General features: G+C 44.5%; 3 protein-coding genes across 3 annotated transcripts in view; 1 reads left to right on the top strand and 2 right to left on the bottom strand.

The window, feature by feature from the left end:
* Positions 1–305: 305 nt before the first annotated feature.
* Cenb1a (Centaurin beta 1A) lies at positions 306–7,727 on the bottom strand. The gene is made up of 12 exons (XM_078176510.1): positions 7,513–7,727; positions 7,281–7,338; positions 6,869–6,927; positions 6,063–6,236; positions 5,309–5,953; positions 5,096–5,239; positions 4,910–5,016; positions 4,499–4,682; positions 3,554–4,433; positions 3,361–3,460; positions 3,181–3,301; positions 306–3,115 (listed from the first exon to the last, which is right to left on the bottom strand). The coding sequence occupies exons 1-12, from the start codon at positions 7,563–7,565 to the stop codon at positions 2,947–2,949; spliced, it is 2,694 nt and encodes an 897-aa protein (XP_078032636.1). The 5' UTR covers positions 7,566–7,727; the 3' UTR covers positions 306–2,946.
* Positions 7,728–7,991: 264 nt separating this feature from the next.
* On the top strand, positions 7,992–9,409 carry LOC144478659 (large ribosomal subunit protein uL16m-like). Its single transcript, XM_078196765.1, has 6 exons — positions 7,992–8,303; positions 8,375–8,452; positions 8,519–8,676; positions 8,752–8,889; positions 8,954–9,064; positions 9,120–9,409. The coding sequence occupies exons 1-6, from the start codon at positions 8,264–8,266 to the stop codon at positions 9,333–9,335; spliced, it is 741 nt and encodes a 246-aa protein (XP_078052891.1). The 5' UTR covers positions 7,992–8,263; the 3' UTR covers positions 9,336–9,409.
* Positions 9,410–9,560: 151 nt separating this feature from the next.
* Dtn (transmembrane protein 132C dtn) overlaps positions 9,561–16,355 on the bottom strand; it is a 99,679-nt gene continuing 92,884 nt past the window's right edge. The window contains exons 8-10 of the mRNA XM_078196764.1: positions 15,622–15,962; positions 15,214–15,494; positions 9,561–15,142 (exon numbers count right to left, since the gene is read on the bottom strand). Coding sequence (XP_078052890.1) covers positions 14,467–15,142; positions 15,214–15,494; positions 15,622–15,962 — 1,298 coding nt within the window. The 3' untranslated portion in view covers positions 9,561–14,466. The remainder of the gene's footprint in view (positions 15,143–15,213; positions 15,495–15,621; positions 15,963–16,355) is intronic.

The following is a 16,355-nucleotide window of genomic DNA, read 5'->3' as shown; positions in this document are numbered from 1 at the left end:
ATTGATTGCGCAAGTTCTTCGACGAAACGCCGGATCCGATGTACACCATCTTCGCCCAGTGAACCAGGCGATATCAGATTGTCCTATGAGCAGTCTGCTGCCATTAAAAAATACAATTTTTCAATTCAAATCGGTCAAACGAAGTGGAAATATTGTAACAGTCTGAATAATTTATATTTCGTACGAGAAAATATTTGTGGTCCGCAATTTGCACTTCTAACTACTATTGCATACAATTTTTCCTGGCTGAGATAATCTAAATAGAAGTTAATAAAATAATGGGGAAAGTGAACAGGTACACGATGTCGTTTGCGTAATTCTTGCTTTATGAAGTCTGTTTACAATATTGTACATTACTCGTTCACATTTCCAATGCAATGAATCGTTAACAGTGAAACAATAGCGCTCGTTCAGCTGGTGTCAATGAGAATACCGTAACGATGAGTCAAGTCGTAACGATGGATCAATACAATTTCGTGTAAAAATATTGTTCGTCGGTAAATCATTGAATGGGAGAGATGTCACAACAGCGAAGAACATTTTCGTGGAAGACACATATCGGTCGAATCAAAAGATCGCTTAGCACAGATCTCTCTGTCCGCTATTTGTTTTTTCTGTCTGTTTTGCGTAAAAAACATGTAGAAAAATAAGGACTAAATATAAGTACAAATACGTATAAAGCATCGATTTCTTCATTGATATTCGGCATTTTGAACAAGAGAAAATGATTCGCGGCAGTCCAGGGAATATTTAAACCAAACACCAAGATTCTTCTAAAGTTACTGCAAAATTACGAATTATTAGAAACTAGAAATAACAGGCTACGCGATATATTATACTAAACTGGAGAACCGTTTGTCGCTGATTCGTGCGACAAAGCGTGTCTGGTATCTGCTGTGAAGTCGCGTTGTGTTCTCGTTTATTAAACAAATTGATTAGTTCTATAAAATCGAATACCAGATTCGAAATAAGTATACGATAATACATACTATATGCATGTGTAATTAAACAATAAAAAATATATTAAATCGTACGTGTATAAGTGCCAATGATTCGGTTTTTTTACGCTGATTCGCAACTATCGGTAAAGCCTCTACTTAACTATCTATTTTTTTGCTTCGTTTCGCACTTTTCCTTTCGCTATGCATTAAAAACCATGCATTACATTTAAAGACTTTTATCAATACTGTTAAAACAATTTATAATATTACAATAAAAAGTAAACAATACGTAAACATATTCGTTGTACAAGTCATGGAAAATGGAAGAGAGTACAGCGATGTGCATATCGTAACATTAAAAATTCACGATCAATTTTGTTCTCAGATTTTGAGTACTATATATTTCATACGTTCGTCATTTGACCGAAAAGGCTATCTATCATCTAATGATCACAATTGAATAAATCATCGTCTGTTCCGGCAAGATCTGTCTTGTAAAATTTACACATCATTGCATCTACGTCTCCGTAAATAACAAAAATTTAGATCTATTAAAAACTCGCTAAAACAAGTAGAAAGATTCTGACTCTGCATTAAATTATGCGCTCGCGTGGACGCGAAATAGTCCACGGAAATAAAGTATTTGCTCCCAAGTATACAACATCGAATAGTAATCAGATTTCTAAGTTTGTATGTACAAACGTTTCACATTTTTGGCAACAAATTCTATATTAATCAGTAACTACTTACAGAATCGTCTTTAATCTATTTTGGTAATTCAATGGGTTGAATTTTATAGCTATTCAGAAATGTAACATCTAGATCAACTACATAAACTCTATGTATCAATAATGTCATAGTCCGATACTAATTACACGGTATCGCGTCGCTACATTTATTGGATTGTTGCACGTAAAATACCCTTTTTGTCGATCAATTCGTAAGCACACATTTTACAAATTCATTACACACGATCACATTTATCTTTTTCTACTTTTTTTTTTTGGTGATTAGTCTTTTTCTATAATAATTGTGACTAATTTGATTATTATTTCGTCTTGACATCAAAAATTCGAAATTCTACGGAATGTAATAGCGAACTTTTTATTCACCGCGTTTTGCACATTCAGATCTGACGGAAATGCATAAACACATCTGCAGCCTAATTAATTACAGTGCAAAAGCTTCACGTGCACCAACCCAATCGAATTAATAAAACTGAAACAATAACTTTTAGTGCCAGCCGTATATACACTACTGGATAATATTAAGTATATAAAAACAGATATACGTATAAAATTGTCGTTCTTCCAAAGACATCGTGCTAGACCATACTACCATGTTGAAAACATGATGTCAGTGAAATAGTAAAACTTCTCGTATTTAACAGAGTTAAACGCTATTTTGTCACGTTTTTCGTATCACATAAACGTTGTACAAGTACCCGCTAATAATAATCTACGCTCTTTCGCACCTGCAAAACTTTCTGAGTCTCAAAATTCCGTTGTGTCGTGGAAGAGATATTTCTACGAAATATAAAATCTCACGTCTCGTTAGATTTTCTGTGAATTTCGTGGAGTAGTAGTTACAGGGGAAGGAAGTGACATCCTCTATCTGAACAGTTTATCACCGGATAGCATTATACCATGAGTAAGCAAAATATAATTTACATATTCCCTTGTGTTTTTTTTTGGCAAAGAATCTGAAAGTTTCTTGGTTCGTTTGAATCTAAATACAAAACGGGAAATCAGGAAGATATCAAAATCACATGTTCGTCGCGCGGAGATCGTTTAGTGCAGAGAGACTCTGTTTTAATAAATTTCAGTTATTTTTCTTGATTATTATACCACCCAGTTCCACTTTCTGTGTGCTTACCTCATTAACCAACTTTGTTACCCTGCAAGGAACTGAAAGACGACACTCTAGATGCGCTCTTCTCCTTCTTCTCTTTGCGTTGTAGCAAGCTTTTTACATTCTGCAAATAAGACTTGCATGACCTTAAACCTCATTCGGGTGGTTGGGCAGCGTTGTTACTTTCATTTCGTCGTTGTAATCGTTCCGGGTGAGAGCATGCCAATTGGCTGAAATCGCGGACCACGTCATTAAACGTTTCGTCACCGCTGATACCGATCTCCGAATTTTTCATTTCCTCGTTCAGGAGGCCAAGACGCAATCTAGATGCGAAAATCAATTTTAGACGAAGTCAGATTACCCCTAGATTTTCCAATAGTCTACTTACAGAGTGACAATATCTGCGTTAGCTTCCTTCACAGCTAGCGACAGGGGCTTCACACCGCTTTCGTCTTCAATGTGCTGGTTGGCACGATGCTTCAGGAGTAAACACACTTGGGCAGTATGACCTAAAATTTCAACAAAGGGTTATACTTCATTGTTGCTTCAGTTTGACTGTTGTGCGTACCTAGTTCTGTGGCCAAGTACAGTGCAGTTTTTCCATCAGTATCCTGGCAATTAATACGGGCCCCATTAAGAATCAGATATTCGCAGGACATTACAGATCCCTAAGTACAAATAAAGGGATATTAAAAAAGCTGATCAATCTGTTGAAAATTAATATACTTGTTTCAAGTATTAAGTTTGTAGGTAAGACTAACGCTTATAATGGCTTGGTGAAGGGCGTTGCGTCCCCTATCATTGACATTGCACCAGGACTTATCAGCACCAGTTGCAAAAGCTGCGCACATCACGGGAAGATTGTGCGCAGCAGCAGCTTTGTAGAGTAGCATGTCAGGATGTAAATTCTCAATATCCTCCTCGTCAGTGAACTCTTCGTCCTCACCGACGGTGGAGTCCTGATCCGAACTTAACTCTAAACTATTATCGATCGATGGCTTTGGTAGATCGCACCCGAACATCAGTACGTCTGATTCTATCCTCTTTGTACACTGCTTCTCGGTTCCGACATCCTTATTCTCTATGACGTCTTTGACGTCGGAAATCTCCGCGGTTAAGGACACTTCGCTTTTCAACGATAAACTAGTCTCCGAGTTGGATATCGTATTGTCAGCTGCCTCCGAGGAGTCAAGCTTAGGCTCGTTCTCGACGCTCGACTCTGCATTGTTATCGACAGTTTTAATTGCTTCTCTAATCTCGCTACGAGCTCGCACAAATATCTTTCCATGCAGTGTAGATTCGTTTTTCAGATCTAGATTCACGCTGTCGTCGGAGCTCAAGGAACTTCTTTCAACTTTCTTCGCCTTGTCTACCGAACTTAAGCTCTCTATCGACGCGTGTTTGCTGTCGTCCGAGCTTGTTGAATGCTGGCCCTCTTTCACGGAAGACAGCGTCGTTGTTTTTTCCATATTACCAATTTTATCGCAGCTTCGTGGCCTGCGACGCAGTTTCCGGACGCTCCATTTCCGGAAGTGCATCTTGTCGTGGCTAGAGTTCAGGCCAGATGAAATCATGTTGCTGAACGGCTTCACAAATTTACGGTCCACGTACTTAGCCCTTATCCAAGTTTCGCGGACGTTGCTGTTGACAGTAGATAAAAAAATAATTTCAAGGTTTCTCTACCATTTACCATACCCGCAACGTACCCGGCGCACTTTGGTGTAGCTTTAATTATGTCGGGAGGAATTGGCAGGGCTTCGTAGACATTGTTCACCACAGTATTCCCGAGCTCCGCCATTACTTTCAATACTTCCGGCACCCAATCATCCAACGTGAGGGAACGCACTTTGCTATAGTGAACGCCCAAACTTCTGTGCACTCCGGAGCACTCTACAAAAAATAGGTACTTTAAAAATGGTAAGTAGTTTGATAAGGATGCTAGTGATTTATTTGAGTAGAAACAGTATGAATCACTTAACATGCGGTCTATAAATTACTAGCATCGAGAGGGGTCAGGCGAAGCAATAAATTGCGAGTCACCGCCGGTAATTTATAGATAATTCTAAATCGTCACATTAGATGACTCCATCATTTTAATCGTAATAGCAATGACTTGCCTATGCACAATGTGATTCCAAGGTTGATACTGGCCCACCTCGGATTAGCACCGCCACAATCACAGCAGATATCGTTACCAGGAATCTTTAAGATTTGTTCCCAGACCCTGTGACGAATAATAGGCATTGTGAATCGTCTGTTCTACATCTTCTATCAATGCATTAGAAAACTGTACACTCTTTTACCATGATTTAGGCTTCGTTTGTCTACTCGAACCTCTAATGTTCTGTAATTGTAATTCCCTTTGAATGGCAGCACCAATTGCTTGCTGAACGGCAGTTACCCACGCTAAATATGATTCTTCGCTATCAGCTTGCAAAATATGACTCCTGTAAATGATTTCCAATTTTATACAGAGAAACCGGAATGAATGCTTAAGATTACGGAAGGTGAATTACTTGGCAGGGCTTAATACTCCAAAGCAGTTTCTTCTATCACAGTCTACCACTGGTTTTACAGTGCAAAGACGAAGATCTTCTTCCATAACAGTATAGTCACTATCACCAGTTCTTTTTCTATACACAAGCTGCTGGTCCTTCAAGCAGAACCATCGTCTGTTCCACGTTTTGAATGCGTTCGTGGTTCGTTTGAAAAGGTAGCCTTCCATTTTCGGATTACCGGGTGTTAATAAGGGTATTAAGTCTCTATTCGTAACGTAAATATGTCGGTTCTCCATTTCTTTCTCTAGCTTCACCGAGTCAGCCCTCATTTTAATTAAATCATCCCCAAGCTCTTTCAAAAATGGATCTAAGTCTTGTGCCAGGTCGCTGCCTTGGTGATAGAATGTGATGCAAGCGTTCATGTAATTAAGTAATGAACCCAGTATCTCGTGCCGCTTGCGTGCCTGTATCATCGTCAATGAATGAATGTAATCTAGAGCGGTGTGTCGGAAGCATGACCGAGTAGCTGACAAAATGTTGGAAGTTTCTTCGTATTCTGCAGGTCTAGTCTTTGGGACTTGTGAATTTTTGTTTAAAGCTATGTCCAAGTCTGTGGAAATTTTCTCAAAGTAATGACGCGATTCTTTCACCCTTTTGATGTCACTGTAAAAATATTACAAATATTGCAAACATGTCTGAATTACATTGATAATACTTTAAAGCATACAATATCATTTCATTAAAATATATACATAGTCTTTGTCGATCTTACTTTTTTATAAATGAATTAAGATCTTTAATCACGGTCCTAGATGCTTGGTCTAATAAAATAGTATGAAACTTGTTCATTTCTTGTAATGCATGGATTAATTTGTTTAGGAAGGCCATTATCTCGGAATCATCGTTAAAGTAGAGTGACAACTCCCAGAGACTATTGGTGAATTGACTGCAACAGAAATTTGTTTATTAAATACTGTTTTGAAGAGAAAATTTGTCATAAGGTCAAATTTTTCAAGATTTCAAAGTCATTGACAATTTCCCAAATGTGTCAAAATATTTTATCATTATTGCATAATGTTGACAGTTACTGTAATGATTAAGCTAACCTTGAGTACATTATGTTCTTACTAGTACATAATATACTAGATACTATAATTCTAGTATCTACTTTTGCATCATCAAAAATGAAAGAAATATTAACGGCATCCAATCTGGTGGATCAACCTGTATATGTTTAAAACAGTTAAAAAATAGATGAACATCCAGGATTCATGATTGTATATGTAGAAAAAAACTTATTGAAAAGTGTCCATATTCTCAGAGTTTCAAGCAACATCATTCTTCATTGTATAGTACAGAGGCCACAGGTATGAGTCACTCCCTACAGAGCAGTAATTCATACACATGTTTCCTGATTTTCTCTATTGCTCAGAATCTCCCTCCCCCTTAAATACACAGCAAACGTCATTTGGAGCAATTAAAATATTTTTTTCACTGACTCAGTTCGTTGAACTAATTAATCATTTCCATAGTATCTGTTTAACTACATTTGAAATTCCAGCAAGTTTAACAACTTACCTTTGCTGTCCTATAAAAAGTTTCCCGGTGTCAATCATCTGGCTACAGTTTTTTAACACCTAAAAAAATGCATTGACTTATTCAACATTGAATAACTAACATTACTCATGCAGAAAAAAAATAAACAAAAAAAGCAAAGATGGCAATTGAACGGACGTCGATAATACTATGCATTTAATGTGCATTTTTAATCGTCAATTCGTAACTGTTATCAATAATTATAGACCAGTTTCGCGATCGATTAGATCCATTATGATTTTCGACGATTAACTTTGTTAAATCATAAGCATTGATTAATCGATCAAAGTGAAAATTTCGGTCGATCAATATCCTAACTCGGACTGCAAAGAATCCATCGATAAATATAATAAGCATTACGTAGAAAGAGAATGCAATCTGTTCGGAGCACTACCTTGTCTAGCTTCTGTTCTAGCAGATCAACATTCGTCTCCACTTCCTCGATACACGATCTGTAGGTAGAAAGGATGCAACTATTAAAAAATTCGTTCTGAATCGTTGATTCATGATCGAGCTGGGTGCATTCAACTGCTCGATCATAGTAAACAAGATGTGCATAGCACGACGGAATAAAACGACTGCTATAGGACAGTGTTAGAGAGAGCTCGAGTTTAACCAATTCTCACCGAAACTTTGGCGTGTCTCGCAAACATTCTTCGAACTCGATTAAAGGCTTCATTTTACACTGTCCGTTTTCGCGGAATTTTCAAGCCTAATCTCGTCCGGCGAACTGCAGTCTTGAAATATTTCCGTTCACTGTTTCCCATCAAACGGCACGATCATTTGGAAATACCATTAACATAAACCGTTCGCATACGCGCACGAACACACATTCCCCTCTCTTCTGTCAAACAGACACAACCCGTTGAAGTTGTCGCTTTTAAGCATGCTCATAAATATCAGATTATGCTAGAAGCGAAACTCCAGTCGAATCTTTTGTCTTTCGTCTTTCTGAATCGTGTGGCCTTGACAATTTACGTAGCGCTACCATTTTGTTAGCTTTTCGTCCATGGACTGTATGATGTCAAGTCTACTCCTATACCTCGTTCGTACTCTGACAAGAACTTTCGTTCAAACACCAGCTGTGGGTAAAAACTAATTTGGATAGCTTTGCTGCCAGTTTAGACAATTTGCCACGAATAACGCTATTAACACAATAAAGGTTTGCAATGCAATATACGTTTTAATACATATTGTATTTATTGTTACTTAGATGTTATTAGTAGAATTAATTATTGAATTATACAAAAAAGAAGAGACCGCTGTATAGTGAAGACCATTGTATCTCGCAACAGTTTTAAATGGTAAAACTGAATGATATAGGTTAGGGAACAAGTGTGTTTTAATACAAAAGTAATTACATAGGCAACTGAAAAGATGCAAACGAACGGTGTTATAAAGAAGACCTTGTTGTCATGTGAGTATTCAATATAATATTCGAAATTCAAACAGATGTATATCTATACTCATCAATCTGAACTTTTACAGCCCACACTTTATTGAAACCATGGCTAAATCAAATAGTAGTTGGAATGAAATCATATGCACAGCCAGTTTCATTCGAGGGTATGCAAAATGATAAATAACCGCAATACGTGATTAAAATTTTTAATAAAATCGTACGTTTTATAGGTATCGAAATCCCTGAGCGTAGAAGGTTAAAAACCATCAATAAAGTTCCTCAATACCCACCCGGTATTGGTGTCTTTAAAATGCAAAAGAAGTTAAAATTAATGCGCGGTCCAGAATTACAGCACAACAGTCTCTTATACGAGCAGTACGGCATAGTAGTAAGAGGACTAGTATTCCATATTATGGATTTGTTTATTTATGTCCATTGCATATAAAGACAAATTAAATTACAGGCCAGAGGCGGTGGTAGATTAAAAGCCGCTCACTTTGAAGTCATACGTTTTGGTCTAATCAGAACACTTTTCCAATACCATAAAGACGCATTTGCAATATGGAGGGTACAAGATCCGTGGCAGCCTATTACAAAGAAGGTATTCATATTGTATCGCAGGAAAGAGTGCCTCAATGCTTATATTAACTGAGAAACTTTCATAGAGCCAGGGAATGCGAATGGGGCGCGGCAAGGGTTCCGTAGATCACTATGTGACGCCGGTAAAATCGGGACAAATTCTGGTGGAAGTAGGGGGACCATTCGAGTTCTTCGAGGTAATAAAGGATTTTATCGATATTTCGACTATGATGCATCGTATGTTCATTGTAGGTCAGTAAATTCCTCAAAGCTATCGCGCACAAAATGCCGTTTGCCGCGGAAGCGGTTAGTCACGCTATGTTGGAGAGAAACAAACAAAGGAAGAAAAAATATGAAGAGGAAAATTTGAATCCTTGGACTTGGAAATACATTATTCAGAATAATATGCTCGGCTGCCACACCTGGATATCGAAGTACGACAAAAGATGGTTCAAGGAGTACCTGTAATTAATGTTTGTTGTAAATATTTCACGTGTATTCGTTTGACAACGGGTAGGAGTGAATAAAAGTCTGGATAACAACGACACGCGTTACAATTACAATATTTTATATATCTTTGATGACGGTTTGGTGGTAACAACAGGTAAATACTACATATTGTACATTGAGTAGGCGATAGTCGTATCTTATTGTTTAATTAGCGTACCGATTACGCCGGTGCCAAATGGCGACGTCCTCGAGGACAACGAGCAACGAGAACGACGACGGGGCTTGGGCCGGTGAGAACAGCGCGATTATAACAGCAGCAGCAACAACAACAATCTCAATAACAGTAACAATAACAGCAACGATGATGTACGCGATCAATAGAATATAAAGGACAAATAGAATCGTCGCAATCGAATAATACAGTAAGAATAATCACTTGGGACAATGGATGATCGACATATCATCGTTTTATCGTTAGTTTGTGCCTGGCCGGTGATGGATGCTAGAAAAAGTCGAGCCGCGGCAAAGCGTTACGAGCTGTTTCACCGCGACGAAGACTCCTTAATGATACATTGGATATGGCTGGAGGATCTTGCGATCGTTCTATTAGACGATTGAAAGAAGCGAGTGATATTTGCAAAAATGGACCCGCAGCTCCCAACGCTTTGCGGACGGCGCGAACTTTGTCGGATCAGCGACGAATGTAGATTGCTCGCGATTAAATGGCTAAATCGGGGTCGTGGACGTCGTGGTCTTCGCCGTGCCCGTCGGGTTCCGTTGCCGATTGTCCCCGGCGATCCTTCGCCTATCATAGTCCCGCATTTATCACACTTAAACGAAGATATACAGAGCGACGACATCGTGTGTCTTTGAGGAATGTGTGTGAATGCAGAGTCAGCATCGCGACGCGATATATTCTATTACAATATACCGTATATGTATATATTTATATATTTATATATATAATATAATCATCCTCCCTGATCGGTGGGAACTTATCAAAAATAAAAAAAGGGGGAAAGGAGAGAGACCGGCAGTAGTATAGACTACGGGGCGCTCGCCCCCGACGCTTGGAGACTATGCCCGAGCCGTTTCCAACCGAAACAGCTCGAGGGAGCGTTGTGTCGTGTCGTGTAGAAAATTCGGCGTTAGCGAGTTTTCCGCGTTTTTCCTGACTCGTTCCCCCACGATCGCGTCGATCCCACCACGGTGGTCGCTCGGCGACCGTGGAAGATGACTCGAGAAACGCGTTCGTGAACTTTCAATGGCGAAATCATCAGCGAGAAATGATCGAGCGAGCAGCCAACATGCGGACAGCCGAGCGAGCCACTCCGCTCGCCGCTGGCGTTCCGAGGCTCTTTAACCCCCGCAATTGTGCGCGGCCCGATTCGAATCAAATTACAGCAAAGCATCTTCGCTTTTACGATTTTTCTTTTACCGTCCCGTCATCTCGAGAGCTGTGACAATCGTGTCGGGTAACGCAGCGAATAGACAATTCGGATTTCGTAGGGACTAAGACGCTATTCACCATCAGCTCGCCAAGGGTTAAATCGCCTCGATCGAGAAAAAAGGAAATAATGATGCCTGGATACGTGTGTATATATACAGTTTGGCCAGAGCTGGAGGAAATAGTATTCTAAGTAAAAAATAGTAACTGTAACGATCGTTTTTTTTTTTTTGTACGTCGATTAGTGTGTGAAGGTGATATCGGGGCGGGTTTCGCTTGTCTTCACCTTATAATCGCGGCAAGCGAACATTCATTCGAACAGCAACGCCTGCGATGCTTCTCGGGTTGCGTTCCTTTTTTTTTCTTCGACGAACCTAACAATCGCCGTCTGCCGATCGGAAAAACCCTGCATATTGTCTCCTCTCCCGGTTCCCGTTCAGAGAAGCATCGCACGCGACAGGTTTGTCTCCGCGCGAAACGGCTACTCAGAAGCTCTCCACTATTTTCTATCGTAAATACTATTCTTTCCCGGCCCTGCGCGGCTCTCCTCGTTTCGCATCGCGTTTTTCGATTACTCTCTTATTCCGGAGATGCGTTCGTCGAAGGGGAGGTCGAGGTTTTCGCGGCGCGCGACGTACGATTGATAAATGAATTAGTTAGCGCGGTGCGGTAGCTCACTCGCGATAACTCGATATGATTGATTCGTCGGACAACGATTCACTTTGTGTCGCCGACAAGGGAGGAGAGAGAGAGAGTCTTTGTTCCGCTCCCCGATGATAAGGAAAGGATGTGGGCCGCGGCAGTTTTTGTTCCATTCGAGGATAATTCGTCTGTCGTGAATCTCGGCCGAAAGGCAACGTAGATCGCGCTGCTTCGCATTCGTCGCTTTTAATAATAATGCATCGGTAGTGTTAACGCTATAAAGACTAGATTTCTCGGCGGGGGATGTATCTTAACGTCGCGACGTGTTCGGCACTCTTTAACCCGTTGCAGCCGTCCCGGCCGACGGTGGGAACGTCATCGAACCGAACCGAACTGAACCGAGCGATTTTATTCTTTTCTCTCTCTCACGCGATATTTACAGGAGTAGAACGAACTCGCACAGAGCAACGTAAAAGTACCTCAAACACGAATCGAACGCGTTTCACGCTCGGCTTGAATTCCAAAGGGAAACGAAACCAGAGAAATCAACCCCAACGAAGAACGGGTGCTGTCCGCGAAGCTGGATCCTGTACGAAGAATCCGAGCAAACGAACCACGATGTATAAATTAGGGAATAAATTACATGGAGGACCGCAAGGGGTTAAACGTGGTTGGCCGTGGTCGACACGTGGCTTGTTGCTCCGCGCTCGTCTACATTACATGTCGCTACGTCCCACGCTCGACGTGCTTTAACACACAACTTACAGATACATACATACTTAGACACGTAGCCCTTAGATACTTATGTGAGATAGGGTGCGAGCCGCGGATCCATGGATCGACGCGCTCCTGCTGGCTGTGATTGCGTATATCGGCGAGGATTTGGGGCGCGCGCTTGGATTCACGACGGGAAATCGAGCTGGGTGCCGCACGGATGAACGTCTTCGCGTATTCCACCTCGCTCTTCTCGTTCCCGCGAAAGACAGGAGTAGCGAGCGTGTGCGGATTCGAAAGTGAGGCGGATGTGTTCGCGCATCGTCGATCCTTGCCCGTGAACCGACAATACTGTTTCCATCGTGGACGCTAAGTTAAAAATTATTTACATCAAACTAGACGCTTTAATAGGAAGCTAGATTCTCACGGGGCAATCTGACGCAAGCGATCTTCGGGCATACATACCAAAAACGGTACTCATCGAACGCAAGGCTTGACGACGCGGGCTAACGAATGGAGCTCACCATGGCACGGATATGATTCACAGTTGCATTCCCGCACGAGGATGGCAGTCGGTCCGATTCTAGCCCGATTCTATCTCGCGCGGATCGCCGGCACGCGCGCGAACGATCGCGGAATACAATCGACGGGGCTGAGTCGTAATTAAAAGCGATAGCATCTCGGGCCGCCGCAGAACTAGAGACTAGCGTTCGCCAATATCCTGGCCGGCGATCCTCCAATTTTCTAAGCAGCACGATTCTTTATTTTTTTCAATCCGGTATATCGTCGGTTACCCAGGAAACCTCGTCGTAGATGACCGTGTTTTCATTTTGGAACGGTGTTGTCGCGTTCGGTTCTCACGCTAGCTGAATAGAACAACGGCGGAGAGATCGAAGAGCGTAGAAAACGTTCGGGAAAGCAGGATGGGCGTGTGTACACATATTCTTCCTGCCCGTCTCTTAGCAAATGAGAAAATACGTTCGTTGTACGAAGCGGAGTGTCCGTGTGTGCCCGGTCGAACGGGACCGTTGCGAGAAACGCCGGTGAAAAGTTAGCGCCGCACACGCGCGCGGCCCCGCGTTCGCGTGTCCGCTCTCTCGTTTTCCGAATGGATTTGTGCGGATCCGTTCTCACCGTGGAATCCGTGATCGAGTTCGTAATTAACGTGCGCTAAATCGCTAGATCGCGGTAATATATATAATATATATATGTACACAGTCTTACAAAGCAAAATTTACAAACATTACGACGTACGGTCGATCGAATAAATATTATACGTCTCCTCTGGCGCAGATCGGAAAGAAAATGACCGACCAGCCGGGCGCGGGTTCGTCGCGGGATCGATCTCGGCGCCGAAACAGCGACGCTGGGAAGACTCGACGAGAGCCACGGTTGTCGAAAACAAGCCGAAACGAAACAAAAGGCGCGCAATGCTTCCGAGAGAAAGAAGACCGAGAAGCCTGTACCGTTAGGAACGATCGGAATGAATGGGCGCGCGGATACAGCCGGATATGGGCGGATATAGGAGAGTTCCGAAAGGCGAGCGACGCGAAAGGAACGGGAGGCGAGCTGTCAATGGTTCGACGGTGCGGAGGCCGAAGCACCGAGATCGATCTCGAGACAAAGGGGCTCGGTTTTTGTTCGGCCACTTTTTGGTGAATGCCCTGTCGCGAGCGACGGGAACGAGCGGGACTCGTCCGGTCGCCGGGAACAGAGGGCTTGAGCGAGAGATCGATAGTGCACGGAGGCGGAAGCGAGGATCGCCGATCGATCGATCCGCGGACGAAACGAAGAAGAAAGCTGGTCGAATCGAGCGCGCGATCTACCTACCCCACCGGCCACCGACGATCACACCTGTTTAAAGCCTCTGCGAGTATGTGTATGCGAGCGTGGCAGACGGAAGCCGCACAGTCGAGAGACTCCAGGTTCGACCTGGTACGTCCTGGTCCCGGGCCTTTGGTATTCTAGCGTACAAAAGGTATACCGTAACGCGAGCCCGTGACTTCGTGCGTGTTCCTCCGTCGCGGCGCGCCTTCCACCGGCCACGGTTGTACGAGAAAACGCGTGTAAGTGTGTGTCGATGCGTTTGCGCGATACTCTTGATGTGCTGCTAGGAAGCTGACTAGATTATAGCCTAGAATACGAAACGACCGGACGGTACGATTGGCTGGACGAGCTCGGCCATCCCGATGTAAACGTGCTAATGGCGATAGAGAGGAAGCGGAGAACGTGGCGCGAACTCGGCCGCCGTGTTTCCGCGGCGCGCCGCCGCGGGAACCGCGTGTCCCGGCCGTTTCGTATCGACGTTGACTACTCTCGGCCTTCTCGAAGGCCGGGCGCCTTCACCTAGGCGTTCGACTCTTTCAGGTTGTCGAAGTACTGCATGATCTGGTTGTAGTCCATGCCAAGATTCAGGTCGTCCAGCGCCACCGACTCCTCCTGCTCCTGGGACGAGGAGCCGGACGAGGAGGACGAGGAGGAGGAGGATCCCGACGACGCGGACGGCGACGAGTTAGGCGGTGACGAGGACGATGAGTCCACGGTCGGGCTGGACACGTTCACCGACGATGACACTCCCGCGCTCGAGAACGACAAGAACATTGGATTACCGACGATCGTCGCCCTCTTCACCTCCCTGGCTCTCGCCTCCTTCGAGTGCCTGTTGTCATCGTGAGTCACTAGCTCGACGAACTCCTCCTCCTCCGCGCCGTTCTCTTTCGGATTACCTACTCTAGTTTTACCATGCGACGACTTGATATGCTGCTGGATCTGTTTGCTGTGCCGCTGGTTGTTCCCGTGATGGCTACCGCCCGCGCTGCCGCTCGACGCCCTGTGTCGGTGTTTCCTGGGTGTCTCCGGAAGGCGCACGATCACCCCGGTGTTTCTGTGCGGCGGCACCGGTGGCTTGTAGTCCTCGTTGCCGTTGTTGTTGGTCGAGGTCGCGATCGTCGCCGCGGCAGTGTTCACGCCTGTCGAGACCGGGACCCCGTGGGGCGGCAGGGGCGGTGGAATGTCGTCGTTGCTGAAACGATCGCGGCCGTTAGACGACTATTCTTCGCGTAGATCACGCTCTGGTACTTCAACAAGATTTACTCGTTTCGCGATGTGGTGACGGTGGACGTCGCCATGGAGGCTGGAGTGGTCACCGTGGTCGCTGTTACCGCGTTAGAAGGCCTTGCCGCGGACTTCGCCACGAAGCTGTTCCTCGGAAGTTTGTCCCTCTTGCAGTAGGTGGTGCTGTCGATCGGTCCGGAGCTGTTGTTCCGCTGACCCGTGGAAGGAAGCTCGATGTGGTTCGGGTTGTCGAAGCAAGTTGCCAGCTCGCTCTTGTCGCCGTCGTTTTCGTTTGCCAAAGGATTGCTGGTCACGCGTACCTGCAACGATAATAATTGCTTAGGCCGCTCGCTATGATTTAAACAAGATAGCCGGGGTTGGAAACAGTTGCGATCCGTCGCGGTAACCCTTGGATACTTTGAAATCGTACCCGGGCGATCGTCCTACCTGTTGAGGTCCGCAAGCAGCTCTCTCGAGGGTGGCTCGTCCCAGCCAGACCCAGTCGTGGGCGTTCGTGGTCGATTCTCTGGGTGGTCGTCGTCCCGATGCCAGCTGGTTGGCAGCTGCTCTCGCCTTAGCCGCGCCGAAGAGGACCGGCGGTCGAAGGGCATCTCCGGCGAGCGGCGAGTCCGGCGGCTGGGGCTTGAACTTGCTGGTGTAGACCACGCAGGAGACGACGAAGACGACGATGGCGAAACAGAAGGCCGCCAGCAGTACGTACATCCCGATCTCGAGTGGGCTCATGCGCGCTCCGCCGTGGTGCCGTATACCGACGCCGCCCATTCCTCCTGAAGACATGCCATTAGCTATAGCCGTGCGGTGCTGGCGTGCCTGCACCAAAGGCTCGTGCCCGTTCTCGTCTTTCAGCGGTAGCCCTTTGCACAGAAAACAAAGAGACAGAAAGAGAGAGGAGAAGAGTGAGAAACATCGGTCGAGAGTGAATGGAACGTGAGAGTTCCCGAAGCTGCTATCCCTCCGCGCGACCAGCTGGCTGCAGAAAGCGAGACGGCCGACATGCGGGGCGATCTTGGGTGCCCCGACGACGGACGGACGAGCCGGGCTTCATCCGTCGGGGCAAGCGAAGGGGTCTAGAGGTGTGACTAGAGGAAACTAGTGCGAGAAGAGAGAACGGGCGGTGGAGAGCGGGAGAAAAAAAAGCAAAAAGTCTGTCGGTTTGACGA

Source organism: Augochlora pura, chromosome 3, assembly GCF_028453695.1.
Source record: "Augochlora pura isolate Apur16 chromosome 3, APUR_v2.2.1, whole genome shotgun sequence".
Lineage (NCBI taxonomy): Eukaryota > Metazoa > Arthropoda > Insecta > Hymenoptera > Halictidae > Augochlora > Augochlora pura.
This window is presented reverse-complemented; position numbering and strand designations above follow the sequence as displayed.

Excerpts from the sequence above, each read along its gene's own strand:
- Cenb1a (XM_078176510.1), bottom strand. The coding sequence starts at position 7,565 with ATGAAGCCTTTAATCGAGTTCGAAGAATGTTTGCGAGACACGCCAAAG. Across the intron at positions 3,461-3,553 it reads TTCACCAAGCCATTATAAGC|GGATCTGTAATGTCCTGCGA; the intron begins GTTAGTCTTACC and ends ATTTGTACTTAG. Across the intron at positions 3,116-3,180 it reads AACGCAGATATTGTCACTCT|ATTGCGTCTTGGCCTCCTGA; the intron begins GTAAGTAGACTA and ends TTTCGCATCTAG.
- LOC144478659 (XM_078196765.1), top strand. The coding sequence starts at position 8,264 with ATGCAAACGAACGGTGTTATAAAGAAGACCTTGTTGTCAT. Across the intron at positions 8,304-8,374 it reads AAAGAAGACCTTGTTGTCAT|CCCACACTTTATTGAAACCA; the intron begins GTGAGTATTCAA and ends GAACTTTTACAG. Across the intron at positions 9,065-9,119 it reads GACCATTCGAGTTCTTCGAG|GTCAGTAAATTCCTCAAAGC; the intron begins GTAATAAAGGAT and ends TGTTCATTGTAG.